This window comes from Capra hircus, chromosome 20 (genome assembly GCF_001704415.2).
Source record: "Capra hircus breed San Clemente chromosome 20, ASM170441v1, whole genome shotgun sequence".
Lineage (NCBI taxonomy): Eukaryota > Metazoa > Chordata > Mammalia > Artiodactyla > Bovidae > Capra > Capra hircus.
Genome location: NC_030827.1, coordinates 33672454 through 33689853, shown reverse-complemented (window position 1 = coordinate 33689853; position 17400 = coordinate 33672454). Strand labels below are relative to the sequence as shown.

Genomic DNA, 17400 nt, shown 5'->3' with positions numbered 1-17400 from the left:
TTTGAGTTTATAAAGAAGACAAAGCCATGGGTAAATCTCATAAGTGAACAAAAGTAGCAACATATCTTAATTGACTTGGCCAATGAAGAATAGCCATTAACACGTCTACTTAGTTAAAGATTCTGTTTGTGAGAGAACATTTATATATACACAGCTGTGTGCATGCATGCTTAGTCACATCCAACTCTTTGTGACCCCATGGACTGTACCCCGGCAGGCTTCTCTAGCCATGGGATTTCCCAGGCAAGAATGCTGGAGTGGGTTGCCATTTCCTTCTCCAGGGGATCTTCCTGACCGAGGGAAATAACCCTGCATTGGCAGGTGGATTCTTTACCTCTGAGCCACCAGGAAAGTGCTGTACTCTACTTAATTTTATTAAATATCAGATATTTTTTTAGTTTAATGCTATTGACTTTAACAGCAAAGTCAACATTTATTCTAAATAAACCATTTCATCTTACCAAAATGAACTACAAGAAACAAAAATGTAACAAACTATCAGTTTAGGATAAAGCTGTATAACGCTTTAAGGATTTTAGAAGATAGTCTTAAAAGGACAATAAACTATTTCCTAGATTCTCAAATATTCAAATCTAAAAGGTGCTTTTATGTTCTTTTGCTATTGAATTAAGAGATACAATTCAAGAAGCTTCAAAAGACTCAAAGATTTACTAAAATCCCAAACTAAGTAACAAGGTCTAATATGTCGTCTACATTGTTCTGTGTGATGTACATACCATCAATACTTCGGAAATCCAATAAATATGTTCTACTATCCACTTGGTATAACTGCAGACTCATTTTGGAGTATGTACTTGTCACAGGATTCTTCCTCCGAACACGCAAATAATACGGGTTTACAACCTAGCACATGGTATGGACAAAAACAAAGTGAAAAGGAATTCTTCTATAAAACATGATAGACTACAAGTTTGTCAAATGTGCTAATATTCAGAATGCTCTTTCTTTCTTACCTTCCATTCATAATCCAGTTGTTTAATTGCTCTACAAACTTCTGCCATGATATCATTTGGCCGACTCTGACTTCTAATTCCCAAATGCCATTTTGCTTTCCTTACACCTTGGTGTTTGGATTTCTGTGGATTTAATTCATCGAGGGTATGGCGCGCCCTGGGAGTTTCAGCAACCAAGAATGGTACTCTTTCAGGATGGGGCCGGGTCAAGTGGTGATCGTCGAGAAACGAATCTGGTGGGCTTGTTGCCAAGTAAAAATCTTTGGCCTCGTTCATTATCCTCCTGTTATCTATTATGAGGTGGTAGGCAACTGCCAAAGGGTCCTGGTGATTTCTGTTATAAAGGCAGCTGAGAACCTCCTCCTCTGAGCATTCAAATTTTTCACATACTTCTTTTAAGGCTTCATCATCAATCATGGTTGAGCTATATGATGGATCCTCAGGAAAGAGATATTTTGGAAGGTCCTGTTTAAACCATTCATGTTCCCTGAGAGAAAATGGTAGGTGTCAGAAGGGTTTGGAGGAGAGAGGAGACTGAAAGTAACTGTTTGGGGGAATTTATACTCGTACAGTATTATCATTCATACTGTGTTATCATTTTTTTAAAACAGATTTTTCTCTCTTGGCTCACATTTCATTGTATAACAGAAATGCTCAGCCTTCCTCTGATAGTAAGAGGGAGACAACACTGCTGGAGCAACCAGGAAGAAGTGTCTACACTTTAAATTTTTGGAACAAATGGCAATGGCATGCTAATGGTAAAGACCATCTTATTTCCAGCTCAGAAAAGAACAAAATTAGTCTGTGGCTTCCTCTTGGGATATAATGTTAAGTGAAAAAAATATATAAACAAAAATAGACAGCTTTCACTCACTGAATGCTTACTATGTGGTAGATTTTAAGCTGAACACTTCATATCTGTTATCTCACCTCATTTTCAAACAACTCCAATAAGATAATAATAATGTCCCCTTATTTTAATGAAGGAACTGAGATTTCCTAATTTTATATATAAAGGGATATTTTTGGACTTCAATTATATAAAAATATGCTAAAATTTAAAATATTGAGAGGAAACACCCCAAAGAACAAAGATTATCTGCTGGATAATGGAATTAAAGATCATTTAAATTCTCTAATGTTTTTGGTGTTTTCTAAGTCTTTTCCAATTGTCACATATTTCATTTAAATTGGGAAAAAATAGGTAAAACACAAGAAAAACCACCTCTAAGATATTCTGAAGTATAAATTTTAGAGATGAATCAGTCCTTCTCTTCTAGTAGTAAAGCCATGACCTACCACTCCCTCTCTTGTTTAGTCTGCAGAATATGGAGTAAATGGAAAGGAATTAAGCTTTTTTTTTTTTTACTGGAGTATAGTTGGTTTACAATGTTGTGTTACTTTCTGCTATACAACACAGTGAATCAGTTACACATATATCCACTCTTTCTTAGACTCTTTCCCCATACAAGTCATTACATAGTATTGAATAGGGTCCCCTGTGCTTATAAAGTAGGTCCTTATTATTTATTTATTTTAGGAATCAAACTTTAAGTTCTACATATGCTCTTCCTTTTTCATTGCCCTAATACTTTCGTCTTTACTGGTCCCAGATACACATCTGATTTCTTTCATCCTTCTCCCTCCATCCCAGAGAAATGTTCTATATAGCCATTAGAAGACCAAAAGAGAAATTTCCATTAACGAAAAAAGGAAAGAAAAACAATGGTAGAAGAAACAAAGTTTGCAGTATTATCTTCATCAGAAATGACCTGCTCAAATTTGAGATTTGTCATCATCACTTTTGCCTTATTTAAACTGTTAGGTTGAACCACATGAAACTGGCAATACTGGTGGACTTTTTTACTTACAAAACAATAATTTCATATGTAATTCAATGTATACTACTACAAAAACAACATGTCATTGACTGAATTAAAATGTTCTCATTCCTTGAGATGAACAAAAGGGAAAAATACAGTAACTTGTAAGATGAGAACTCAAAAAGCAATATACAAATTTACTATGAAAAAGTATGAGAATGTGTAAAAGTCAAACATGAAGCATATTACAGAAAATCTTAAAGAATCACTACCAAATCTAATACCCGACTAGGGTCTTTTTTATTTTTCATTACATCTTTTTTTTTAATTTAAAAAGTAATGTTCACAGTTACAATTTCAAAACAAATAAAGAAGCATAAGCAAAAAGTGAAAGCCTTTCCTCCTCCTAATCTTACTTCCTAAGGTAGCCAGTTTAGTATTTTTAAATATCAAGATAAAATAAGTTTGAGTCTACACATTATTTTTAATATAAAAATGGGATTACACTGTACAAACTATTCTGCAAATTTTTCTTTCACTTGACTTCTGTCACGGATACTGTTACATCTGACAATCAGATTGCTTTATCACCTGATATCTTTGATTGTGGCTCTCTTCATGGGATCCACCTGCAGCATATGTTTCAAAAGGCTAATCACAGAAGGATTTAAATATTGAGGGGTATAAAAGATCCCATCACATATCTTCTTAAAAAGAGTTGGCACGTGATCATCATCAAATGGAAGGGTTCCACATAATAAAGCGTAGAGAATAACCCCACTGCTCCATATATCTACCTCTGGGCCAGCATACAATCTGCAACAGGAAATACCAACTGGGTTAAACAATCATTAGTAACTTAAGAGTCAAGTAATGAATCATACATTTTAAATACAGATATTTTATAAAGAATTATTAGTCAGAATATGGTTTCTATAAGTCACTGCTATGTACTACACATAGAGATTCTACACTAATTCTATCAGTATTATCTTAGGAAACAAAAATTAAGAATTTTTTTAAAGTTACAGACTATAGCTAAAATTATCTCCTCAGTACCTCACAATTGTCCTATCTTGAGACATCATACTTCAATACAGAGTAAAAGCACTTTGTACCTCCAACTAATAGGGCCAAACTTTGAACAAACATATCATTACTGTATTTAAAACCACTGTGTTTTGGTTACAGATTAAGCAATCTTTCCTCAACTGGGAATGTTCTGTAGTGATGGACTATAAACCCACTCTCCCCAGTTACCCAAGACCTTATACCAAGGTAAAAGGGGCCTGAAGCTGTGGAATGAAGCCCAGCTAACTGATTTGCAGAGGACTTTAAACTCTTATTTGCATTGTACTGTGGCCTGCTGACTTAACTGTTGTTGTTATTTAGTTGCTAAGTAGTGTCCAACTCTTTTGCGACCCAACGGACTGTAGCCCGTCAGGCTCCTCTGTCCATGGAATTCCCCAGGCAAAAATACTGGACTGGGTTACCATTTCCTACTCCAAGGGATCTTCCTGACCCAAAGATCGAACTCAGGTCTCCTGCATAGCAGGTGGATTCGTTACCGCTGAGCCACTAGAGAAGCCCTACTGAGATAACTAGCTGCAGACTAATTAGATACCCCATTCAAAGTCTGGCTTCAGGGAAAGGGTTTCTTTAAATTGGTCAAATAAATTACTGAACTGACTAATAAATACTGTTTTGAAAGTAAAGGTTTCCATACATCTAGACCACACAGAAAGACCTTATCCAAACTGGGAAAACAGACTTCAGTAACGGCCCATTATATATATACACAATTACATATCTTTTTGTTTAGTTAATTAACAACGCCCCCAGTATCCAGGTCCTGAACTGTCTTCTTCCCCAAATAATCTACACAGCCCACATGAAATAATTTTAACATTTACCTGCTAATATAAAAAGATAATGATGAACCTTGATAAATCTAAAATTAGATATTTTTGCCTTACTCATATCCATGCCTTAACACAAACATAATTTCTCTGAGTAGGCTAGGCTAGCTAGCTTATGAAAACAGAAAGAAAATACTACTACATTTCTGCATTCTAAATCAGGATGTAAGTCATTCAAACAAAGAAATAAGGTTTGAATGAAAAGTTATTAAAAGTTAATTATAAAAACTAGTAAAGAACTTTAGCTTCTCTGTTTTCTATTTCAGTAGTATAACGAAGAACAATTCCTCTTCAAAGAAGTAAATTTTACTGTCATCTAAACTATTCAAAAAGCTGCCTTACACTAAGAGCTCATGTTCTCAATGCTGGTAGTATAAATAAACTGAGAGACTAGAATTCTTATTTCAGTCTCTAGAAGATTTAAAGAATGAAAATTAAAAATAAGTGAAATCTGAAGATTTTTATCAATACTTTAGTCCAATTCCCCCAAAGTACCTTATCATAAAAGCTAAAGCTAATTTGAAAAATTAAAGCTACACAATACACTTTTAACTCTTCATCTAAGTGAATAGTAATTCACTTATAATATTTTATTCTTATAGAACACTTTTTGGATGAGAAAAGAGTAAGCTTTAAGTTTCTTTCACTAGAATTGAGTATTATACCATAGACTAACGAAGTCTAGGAGAAAAATATGATTACAAATATACTGGGCTGGGAGGAGGTGTCAAACACTACCTTCCTGAAATTACTTCTGGTGCAGCATAGTTGGGTGAGCCACAACTTGTTCTTAAAAATTCACCATCTGACATCATGTTTGAAAGACCTGAAAATGCACAAAATTCACCGCTCAAGATTTCCCAAGGACAAAAATAAAAACAATTCCATTAAACAATAAAACTGAGTTTGCATTAAAGTGATAAATCATCATTTTGTTCGTTCTTTCAACAGAATCCTACATCCTTTATTGTTTCCAAATATTTTGCCTTTATGCCATAAAACTTGTAACCTGTTTCAACAGTTAAAGTTAGTGCAAGGTCAGGAGTTCACTGAATACATATTAAGCTATTAGTTATTTTGCTTATTAGAATAAACTGGGCAAGTTTAAGATTCACAGACTTAGAGAACAAACTTACGGCTGCCAGATGGGGAAGAACAGGGGGCAGAGATAGGGAGTTTGAGATTGACATGCATGCTCTTGGTATATTTACAATGGATAACCGACAGATCCTGCTGTAGCACAGGGAACTCTGCTCAGTGTCATGTGGTAGCTGGATGAGAAGGGAGTTTGGGGTAGAATGGATACAGGCATATGTATGGCTGAGTCCCTTTGCTGTCTACTTGAAACTATCACAACATTGTCAATTGGCTATACTCTAATATAAAATAAAAAACTTTTTAAAAAATGGGTATGTTTTTATTAATAAAGAAATTACTAGGGAAAAAATGTAGACTGGAATTAAAATTCAGAGTTTCTATTAACCCCTGATCTGATTCTTCAAAAAATATATATATATAGTAATTTTTAATATCCAAGTTCCTTCATAGTTCTACTACAAAAATAAAAAACTCAGGAATTCCCTAGCAGTCCAGTGGTTAGGACTCAGTGCTTTCACTGCTATGGCTCAGGTTCAATTCCTGGTCAGGGAACTAAGATCCCACAAATCACAGTTCAGTTCAGTTCAGTCACTCAGTCATGTCCGACTATTTGCAACCCCATGAACCGCAGCACACCAGGCCTTTCTGTCCCTCACCAACTCCCGGAGTTTACCCAAACTCAAGTCCATTGAGTTGGTGATGCCATCTAACCATCTGATCCTCTATCATCCCCTTCTCCTCCCTTCAATCCTTCCCAACATCAGGGTCTTTTCAAATGAGTCAGCTCTTTACATCAGGTGGCCAAAATATTAAGAGTTTCAGCTTCAACATCAGTCCTTCCAATGAATACCCAGGACTTATTTCCTTTAGGATGGACTGGTTGGATCTCCTTGCAATCCAAGGGACTCTCAAGAGTCTTCTCCAACACCACAGTTCAAAAGCATCAACTCTTCGGCACTCAGCTTTCTCTATAGTCCAACTCTCACATCCATACATGACCACTGGAAAAACCATAGCCTTGACTAGACGGACCTTTGTTGACAAAGTAATGTCTCTGCTTTTTAATATGCTGTCTAGGTTGGTCATAACTTTCCTTCCAAGGAGTAAGTGTCTTTTAATTTCATGGCTGCAGTCACCATCTGCAGTGATTTTGGAAATCACAGGTGCAGCCAAAAGAAGAAAACTCTGCTTCCTCAAAAATACAATGAATAAAAATAATGACAACTAAAGAATAAGGAAGTCAAATAATTTAGTCAGTTATTAAAAAAAAATCTCAGTAGCTCAGAGCTGTTGGGAACTATTTAGTGAATCTCTAAAATAGATCATACATACAAAACTGAAGAAAATAAAATTTATAAGCATCTCCTCTGATCTGAACTGAAACAAAGCAAGAGAGAGTTGCAGAGATTCATTTTTATCTTAGGTTTAATAATGTCAATGGCAATTTATATAGGAAAACAAACTCATTACATTTTCCTCAAGCTGAAATTATGCTTTTCTATCATTTAAATACTTTACTTTCATTTTTTAAAAATAATTTTATTCACATGGTTTGCCTTCTGACTTTCAAAGTCTGAGTAACTTCATCCCAGTCTCTTTCCTCTTGCTCCATAGTTGATCAAAACAACACGTGGAAATAGGTTGCTAACTTCTTCACAAATAATGGTCTCTTTTCAGATGATGTCACTAATGCTGCCAATTTAAATTGTCTGCCTAATGTAATAAAAGTCAATTTTAAAGACATAAAGCTATGAAAAGAGAATTCCTTATTTTTACTCCTTTTCGTATGCTCCTAGACTAATAGTGAGGATATACTACTTTGGGATATTCAGTTGATTATATGCAAGTTACCTAAAGAAACGTACTGATGTTTGTTAAACATAATGAATATATGAAACTATAAAAATCTCCTTACCAAAATCAGCTATCTTTGCATTCATGTGTGCATCAAGCAGGACGTTTTCAGGTTTCAAATCTCTGTGGACCACCATATGCCTGTGACAGTAATCCACACCAGAAAGGATTTGTTGGAATAGTCGTCGACTTTCTTTTTCATCCAGCTAAGAAAAAGCAGAGAGGCAACTTAAAGGTGTATCTTTCAAAAGAAAGTAGTCTATCTATAATTCTGTAGCCTATAAAACTGTGAAAATGCAAGAACCTTCCAAATGAACCTCACTCATGAGATGCTTTTCAAATGGGGAGGTGGTATAGGCCACACAAAACAGAAATGCTAGGAGGATCTTAGAACTCAAAATCAGTAACTCAGTTTTCTCACATTATCACTCTCATGACTATACTCTAATAGCTTGTTCTCATCTAAATATCATGTGCTATTTCGGATAATTTCAATTTTTACTTGAAACTAGGTGTGTTTTCTCCTATAAATGACAAATACTTACTCTTTGATTCCTTTAACAAATATTTATTGAATACCTTCAATGTGCCATGCACTGTTTTAGACACTCATGATATAGCAATGATAAATAGAGGCCCTAATCTGGTTAATAGACACATAAATAAAAAGAATAAGAGTGTTCTGAAGAAAAACAAAGCAGGACAAGGGCACAGAGAATTATGTTGGGGTGGGGAATACTGGTTTGAACCATATGAGAAAGCAACATTTAAGCATTGTTAATGAATTAGCAAGCAACCATGTTATCCTAGCTTCTAAAAGGTGTTTTAATTAAAAAAAAGAAAAAAGAAAAACCTAATTCATTTGTTTTATAAAATAGAGTGAAAGTGAAGGTTGCTCAGTGTCTGACTCTTTGCAACCCCATGGACTATGTACAGTCCCTGGAATTCTCCAGGCCAGAATAGTGGAGCGGGTAGCTGTTCCCTCTCTAGGACATCCTCCCAACCCAGGGATCAAACCCAAGTGTCCTGTATCACAGGCACATTCTTTACCAGCTGAGCCACCAGGGAAGCCTTTATAAAATAAAACAGCATTTATCTTTACTCCGCTTACTGAAAAAATTATCTTATGCTGTACTACATTTTTAAAAATATTTTTTTAAAAACTTCTCTTTCCATTTATCCACATTCTTATTTTATGATTTTTTTCCATAAGTGAAAACCATTACTTGGATATGCCTGCTCCTAAGAAGTCATATTAAATAAATAAGCTATTAATATTCTAGGCAAAGGACGCTAACATGCAGTTCTTTAACACAGGTCACAAATTAGCATTCTAAAACCAGGTTCCTATACCTTAAATGGTAATAGATAATCTGGAAGATGAACCAGTAAATTCTTTTGAAAGCAAAACCAAAACTATCAAAGAGATAAGAGATACCCTTGCTCAAGAGCAGGTAATAATGATTAGCAATCTAATTTACTCTTAGAAGAAATATAGGTTCATTTTGTAATACAACTTCATATATAAATATACTAAATGAAAAGAACAATGTGTTCTAAATGTGAAAGAGAAGAAAATCAACTGAGTAAACAAAATACAAGAGGTAAAATACTAGTTAGGCTACAAAAATGAAAATTATATTCAATACTAGACAAGGCGGCGAAGCCTATAAAGAAAGACTAGAAAAGTCAAAGCATATTTCCATTTAAACATGGAAGATGGAACATCACTAAGATGACAGCATATAAAGACAAAAGAGCAAGAGAAGAGACGGCAGTAACTGAGGGGAGTCACTAAGCGAGAGGGCAGATGAACAGTGATAAAGACTTGGCTAACCACAGAAAGCTGAAACCTAAGCCTTTAGGGGTGGAACGCAATGATAAACTCATCTGCACACAGACTTCTTAAAGGGCTTAGATATTGGAAGTGTTGGGAATTTCTGATGGTAGAAGTGAGAAATGGACTGAAAACAGGACAGCTGATTGAAGAAAGAAGTTTTAAGCTCACCATCCTTACTAGGGAATAAGAGCCATGATTTACTCTAGTAAGGAGAGCTGAGTGCTGAAGAACTAATGCTTTTGAGCTGTGGTGTTGGAGAAGACTCCTGAGAGTCCCTTGGACTGCAAGGAGATCCAACCAGTCCATTCTAAAGGAGATCAGCCCTGGGTATTCTTTGGAAGGAATGATGCTAAAGCTGAAACTCCAATACTTTGGCTACTTCATGCGAAGAGTTGACTCATTGGAAAAGACTCTGATGCTTGGAGGGATTGGGGGCAGGAGGAGAAGGAGACGACAGAGGATGAGATGGCTGGATGGCATCACCGCCTCGATGGGCATGAGTTTGAGTGAACTTTGGGAGATGGTGATGGACAGGGAGGCCTGGTGTGCTGCAATTCATGGGGTCGCAAAGAGTCGGACACGACTGAGCGACTGAACTGAACTGCACTGAACTGAAGGCTAAACACAGCCCTGTTCCCCAAGGACACTATAGGAAGAATGAGGCACCACATGGAGAACATGGGGCTTAAATGAAAGTCAGCATAGTAATCAGTGAGCCTCTTGGACCCTTCCCCATTTAGCTCACAGAGCACTGGCAGCTAAGCTCACACCCTCAAGGAAACTGGAAGGGTTCTTCTGGAGCAACTATCTCAGCAAGGAAAAAATATTATTAACATTTGGTGTTCCCTAGTAAAACAGACAGGTCCCTACTCATTCAACCGATGGGAAGGTCCATCAATTAATAAATTCCACCCTCCTGACCTTGGCATTTAGAATTTCACTCTCAAATATGAGTGGACAACCTACAATCACCAGATATCTAAGCAAGGATCACGCACAAAAGACAAAGACCAATAAAATGAACAGAAAAAAGCAGGGAGCACAGAAGGTACAGAAGCAATGAAGGAAAGAAAAAAAAAATTTAAAGAAACTGGCATCCTCGAATAGATGTTTATTATCTCTGTGGAACAAAAAAATAGGCTACCTAAAGAAAGATGACTTCAGAAAATAAGAAAGAAATAAAAAATGACAGCTGGAATTTTAATATGCAATGGGTAAAATTGAGCACAATTCCCATAATGTAAAGCAAAATGATCAGGACATGAAAAATGGAAAAGATAAGAGGCATGACACCAATTCAACTTGTGTCTTTTCCCATTTTTTAGGCAGAATATTGGTGCCAGGGATGGGGGCAGGGAGGTCAGTGGAGGAAGCGGGGTGAAAAGACAAGTGGAATACCCAAGATTGAAATGAATCATGTTAAGAAATGGTAAAATCAAAATTAACTTGGTTAATGATTTTGATTTTGATGAAAGTGAACAAATATGATATGCAGAACAAATGAATGAATGATGTAAAGAACTTTAGATTGGGAGGGAAAACAGTTGGCTTCTCAGTGCTCGATGAGGCTCCTCCAGAAGAGGTTTTTGTATACCACATACTCTGGGTATGAGAAAAAGTATGGCAGGGGCAATGTTCTGTTTTTGTATCTGTAACTTAAGATACTGTTCAAAATGTCTTTTAAAGTTCCTTCCAACTCTAAATTCTTTAAGTCTAATTCCTACCTCCTTCATGGAGCCTGTTCTTACTACTCCAGGTACATCAGATTTCTGAAACCAAAAAATGAATGCAATTTAAATGTGGCTAGGGTTCACCTGCAAGGCCCAGATTTCTAAGTATTAAATAATATGTTTTTTAAGGATTAAATACATACTTTAAGATATATATTACAAGTATTCGTATGCCCCAGAAGCTAAGTCTGAAGATCCTGAGGTCCGGGGGTCTCAATCTAATCCTATCACTGATAAATCAAGTGACCTTGAGCAAAAAAAAAAAAAAATCTATAAGTCTCAGTTTCCATATCTGTGTAAGTAGCCTACGGATATAGTCTTTAAGATCCTTCCTAGCTCTAACAAGTCTATGATTCTAGGCAAATATGTGACTAAGGGGACTGGTTATTAAATAGAACTCTTAACAGAACTGCTTTCTAATATTCTGATGCTCATAAAGTATAAGGGGAGTTACAAAATATACACAGGATTAAATCAGAACTGCTTACCCTTCCATTTTTACAGATATAATCAAATAGCTCTCCTCCTGAGACATATTCCATCACCATGAAAATATCAGATGGTGTACTGATGACCTGGTACCTGGTGAGAGAAAACATTATCTACCAGTATTAAAACATGTATATTCATTCATTCAATAAATATCTACTAAGCGCCTATAATACACCAGGCACTGTGCTAGAAGCTGGGAAAACTGCAGTGAACAAAACAGATTCTCTGCTCTCACAGAGTTTATTTTCCAGGAGCCAGGAAACAGACACTAAATAAAAAAGCAATATCTCAGGTGGTGGAACATGCTATGAAGAGAAATAAAGCAAACTAAGGGAAGGAAATCTTTCATACAGGGTGTTCAAGGAAGGCCTCTCTGATAAAGTAACATGTAACAGAGCCTAATGCAATCAGGAAACAAACTATGCCATTACCAAGAAGGTGAGCCAGGCAGAGGGAAGAGCAAGTGCAAAGGCCCGCAGGGGGAAGCCTGCCTGGCATCTCTGAGCAACAGTAGGAAGGCTAGAGCTGAGTAAGCTCGGAGAGAGAAAACAGGATGTGGGGTCAAAGAGGCAACTGGTACCAGAGGGCACAGAACCTTACAAAGCCATGATGAGGCTGTGGCTTTCATTCTCTGGCAGAGAGACAGCTAATGAAGGTTTTAAGCAAAACAGTCATGTGGCCTGGCCGATTAGAAGGGTAATCATTTGGACTGATGGCAGCAATGTGAAGAACTGACTGTGTACTAGGGTAGAAGCAGGTGGCTACTGCAGTAGTCCATGACAGAAATGAAGGGGGCCCACACCGGCGTGAGGACAATGATGGAACTGGAATCATATCCTAGATACACTTTTGCAGGAAGAGATGGAGTGGAGGTTGGGAAGTGAGAGAAACAGTAAAGTTAAGGATAGTTCCTAAGTTTCTGCCCTGAGGAACCAGATTATCACCTGAGATGGTAAAAACTGTGGAAGACCAGGTGTGGGAAGGTGATAAAGAGTTCAGGTTTACCCATACCGAGTTTCACGTGCCTCGTGGACACCCAAATGGAGAAGTAAAATAGGTAGCGGGCATAGGAGTCTGAAATCCAGGGAACGGGTTTCAAAGCAGGAGATGTATACTTAAGGGCTGTCGGCACAAAGATGGTATTTAAAACCATGGCACTTCAACAAATTAGAAGAGGTGAGAGTGAAACAAATTCTGAGTCAGCCAGTTCAATACAAAAGCCTAAACGGTTTTAATTTATAGTCTGCATAATAAAGCCACGCAGTAAATAAGTTCTCTGTAGACCCTACAACCGGCAACTGTAAAACAACAGTAGTACTACTGCCTTTCGAAATCTGGATTTCTAAAATTCTATTTATTATTTATCAGATAGAACCAGTGTAGGGGAGTGAGGGACACTTTCTACTGCGTTGTCTCTAGTGAGGCTAAGTGATATCACGTGGAAATTTGGAGGTCAGGAGTTTTTGTTTTGTGAATCATTGTTGGTTCTATAGCAGTAGGGGGGCACTGAAAGTTATCTATCAAAAGGGCATCAGCTCAGAAAATAAGAACTATAACAGCTGATAAACACAAGGGCAGAATGTGGACTCAGGCTTAAGTGACCATGAATGGGGTTAGATAAACACATGAACAGGAAGAACGTCTAAAACTCTCAGGAATAAACTGAAGAAATGTCACTCAGCTTTCTCACTTGTCAGATTAAGTGGTTAACAAAAATGATTAAAAAATGATATGACTATATTTAATATAATCAGATCTTACAGTTTAATTATATGAGGATGCCTGAAAAGCTTGAGGTTCTGAATTTCTCTTCGGATTTTTCCTACTACATCAAGGCTTCGAATCTTCTGCCGATTCAGTATCTTCACAGCAACTTTATGCCCAGTCAATTCATGTTTGCCAACTGCAGGAGAAATAATTTTAATAAATTAGTGCCAGGTTTGGTTAATAACATATTTAGAACTATTCTAAGAGTAGAAATCTTAGCCTTCTCCAAAAATACTTAAGCAAGTCCAAGTTCCTTCCAATTCTGCCTGATTTACCCCTGAGTGTTTAAGAGTGATTAAGTATGGGCTTCCCCTGTGGCTCAGATAGTAAAGAACCGGACCACAATGTTGGAGACTCAGGCTCAATCCGTGGTTTGGGACGATCCCCTGGAGAAGGGAATGGCTACCCACTCCAGTATTCTTGCCTGGAGAATCCCATGGACAGAGGAGCTTGGCAGATTAGAGTCCATGGGGCTGCAAAAAGTCAGACATGATTGAGTGACTAACACTTTCACTTTCAAGTGGGAAGACACATGAGAAACTACTGGCTGTCGTTTTTTCCGGAAAGGAAAGTTGGACGGCTAAGGCAGAGACAGAAAGCAACTTCTTTACTGTTCTCTACCTTTTTATACTTTTAAATTTTCTTAATTGACTTTTCACTTTTTAATCTGTCATACATACACATTGAGTTTTTCTCTCTCGGTGTGCAGTTCTATGGATTTTAACACGTGGAAATCGGTGTCATCACTGTTATAATCAGATACAGAACAGTTTCCTCCTTCCAAAAACCTCCCTCATGTTAGACACACTTTCTCTATAAGCCCTTGAACCTTTCAAATTTTGGTTCATGAGCATGTAGTTTCTATTTTTAAACATAAGAAAAAAATTTAAGTGATTACCTTTCCATTTTGAATGTTATACCCACATAATCAATGGTTATAACAGAATTTAGACATTTTTTAATAGTGGGAAAGTCTTTTCTAAGGGTCTAGTGGAGAATTTATATTCCAACAAAATCAAGAAGTAAGCCAAGATGGTATTCAGTAAAGAAGGGGTCCAATATACGAGAAAAAGATGACTCCCAGTAAGTTAATGAAGCAAAGTCCGAAGCAACAGCTTTGTGGAAAGCTCTCTAGTTAGTAAACTTTGACTTGAACAAGTTAAATTATTTCAACTTTGTATTCAAAGTAACAATACTACATACTCCATAGGGTGACAATGAAGTAAGGTTTGTAAAGCACTTTCCATCATGCCCAGCACAGTAACTTCTTTATGAAGAAACGATGACTATTACTATTTAAGGTTATTTATTTTCCATTGCTCCCAAATGTCTCCCCCGTTCCTAGCTAATCAGTCCTGAAGTTTCTGATTAACCCTGTATAGCCAATTTTATCTCAGCTTTTTCATTTGTCCCTTTTATAGTTAGATTCAGTACAATGCCTTTGTCCAGGTCCACAATAAGTACTAAACAATAGCTTCCCTGGCGGCTCAGACATCTGCCTGCAATGCAGGAGACTGGGGTTCAATCCCTGAGTGGGATCAGGAAGATCCTCTGGAGAAGGGAATCGCTACCCACTCTAGTATTGTTGCCTGGAGAATTCCATGGACAGAGGAACCTGGCAGGCTACAGTCCATGGGGTCACAGAGTCAGACACAATTGAGCAACTAACACTTTCATTTATTTTTCAAATAGCTGTAATTTCTATGCACCTGGCTTCTATCCCCATAAGCTTCAATCTCACTAACTTGCTCCATCCCCCCTTCCCATCAACACCAGAGATTCCTAGCTTCCAAAGTTCAACCCATTTCCTGACTTTGGTTAATTTTCAACATGATATTGCTAGATGTATATACACATAGTAAGATTTCACTTACTACCCAAAAACTATAGGAACATTTATTGAGTCACAGAAGAGCACAGAGGTAAAAATAGGTTTATCTGACTTAATTTGAAATCAGATTTTTTAAATGATTACTATTTTTAAAAATAAATCTAATTGATTTATAATACATAACATAATTAAGGTATACAACTCATTAATTAATATTCATGACATACCCACTTTATACCCAAACATACTGCCTCTAACTCTCCCAAGCCTGGAAGACTAACAATACTAGCAACAGTTTACAAGTAACTGAGGTACAGGAAGATGAAATAACTTAACCAAGATGAAATAACTTGCCCAAAGTTACATAGCTAGTGACTGACAAAACAAAAATAGGAATCCATGTCTGTCTCAAAAACTTGTCCTTTTTCCAAAAACAGTAAATGAACTGTGAATATTTTTTTGAAAGATAATCTTCAAAAGAATAGCCACCAGGGAAGCTACTGTTTAGTACTTATACATAATAATACTAAATAAATATCCTTTTAATAAAAGATAAATAGAAGTTGAACATGTAAGTAGAACCCTTGGTTCACAGTCTTATAATTTTGAAAAGAATAACAGATTGAATTCTCCAAACTAATAAGACTTACTCTAAAACTTCATTCATTTATTTAAGAAATAGTTATTGAGTACCTGCACCCACTATGTGCCAGGCACTTGCTACTATGACCTTTCTCCTGTATGAGAAAATAAATCCACTCTAATAGGCTTCCCAGGTGGCCAGAGGTTAAAAAAAAAATCTGTCTGTTAATGCAGGAGACGCAAGTTCAATCCCTGGGTCGGGAAGATCCCCTGAAGTAGAAAGCCGGCAACCCACTCCAGTATTCTTGCCTGGAAAATCCCCTGGACAGAGGAGCCTGACAGGATGCAGTCCATGGGGTCACAAAGAATTGGACACCACTGAGCAACTAAGAGTACATGCAGTAAAAACCTGCTTCTTAGCAATTTCAATGTTTTATAACAAGATGCCAAAAAAGACATTTTATTCATTCTATTAAATCTGTTTAAAAGTTACTCAAAAATCTACAACTGATCCTTGAACAACTCAGGTTTGAACCGCAAGAGTCCACTAATACTAGAATTTTTTTCAGCATATAAACATCTAACCCCCTTATCCCCAGACGTAGAACACGAGGGTATGGAGGGCCCACTGTACTATGTCACTTAATAAAAGGGACTTGAGCATCTGGGCCTTTTGGTATCCTCTGGGGCTCCTAGAAACAACCCCTTAAGTATTCTGAGGGGTGACTGCATCATAAAACAGAAATGAAGAGCGTAAAACTAGGCACATAAGGAATTCCCCAGCGATCCAGTTGTTAGGACTCAGGGCTTTCACTGCTGGGCCCAGGTTTGATCCCTGGTCGGGGAATTAAGATCCTGCAAGCAATGCACTGCAGCCAAATAAATAAATAAAAGCACATAAAACATAATGCAAGTGTACTGGGTTGAAGAGTGTCCCTTTTCCCCACAAATTCGTCTACCATCACCACAGAATGGGATCTTATTTGAAACCAGGGTTTTGGGGGGTATAGTTAGTTAAGGATCTCAGGATAAAATCATCCTAGATTTAGGGTGGGCTCTATATCTAATGACTGGTGTCCTTATAAGAAAAGGAGAGAACACAGGCACGCACGCACAGAGGTGACCGTGTGAAGACAGGCAGAAACTGCAGTTTGCTTCTACGAGCCAAAGAACACCGGGAGTCCCCAGAGGCTGGAAGAGGAAGAAACAGATTCTCCCCTAAAGCCTCCAGAGGGACTCTACTAAACCCTTGCTTTCGGGACTTCTGGCCTCCAGAACTCCAAAATGACTTGTTGTTTTTAAGTCACCCAGCTTTGTGGTACTGTTACCACAGCCCTAAGAAACTGACAGGTTTATGACGTGTGCTCTGCTGTATTTAGTCGCTCAGTCGTGCCCAACTCTTTGCAACCCCAGGGACTGTAGCTCACCAGGCTCCTCTGTCCATGGGGATTCTCTAGGCAAGAACACTGGAGTGGGTTGCCATTTCCTCC

General features: G+C 37.3%; 1 protein-coding gene and 1 long non-coding RNA gene across 5 annotated transcripts in view; one reads left to right on the top strand and one right to left on the bottom strand.

Moving 5' to 3' along the window:
- The window catches only part of LOC108638402, a 37336-nt gene that overhangs the window by 7980 nt on the left and 11956 nt on the right, over positions 1-17400 (top strand). Inside the window, exon 4 of one of the 2 annotated variants that reach the window (XR_001919781.1) lies at positions 16145-16177. The exons of the other annotated variant lie outside the window; for it this stretch is intronic. This is a non-coding gene — a long non-coding RNA (uncharacterized LOC108638402). Of the gene's footprint in view, positions 1-16144; positions 16178-17400 lie in introns of those variants that run through there. 2 annotated transcript variants of the gene reach the window in all.
- Positions 1-17400, bottom strand: part of PRKAA1 (protein kinase AMP-activated catalytic subunit alpha 1) — a 28088-nt gene that overhangs the window by 3797 nt on the left and 6891 nt on the right. For all 3 annotated transcript variants that reach the window (XM_018065500.1, XM_018065501.1, XM_018065502.1), the window contains 7 exons: positions 13492-13633; positions 11727-11820; positions 7730-7874; positions 5455-5542; positions 3389-3613; positions 975-1461; positions 738-864 (listed from right to left, as the gene is read on the bottom strand). In XM_018065500.1, the coding sequence (XP_017920989.1) occupies positions 738-864; positions 975-1461; positions 3389-3613; positions 5455-5542; positions 7730-7874; positions 11727-11820; positions 13492-13633 (1308 nt within the window). The remainder of the gene's footprint in view (positions 1-737; positions 865-974; positions 1462-3388; positions 3614-5454; positions 5543-7729; positions 7875-11726; positions 11821-13491; positions 13634-17400) is intronic.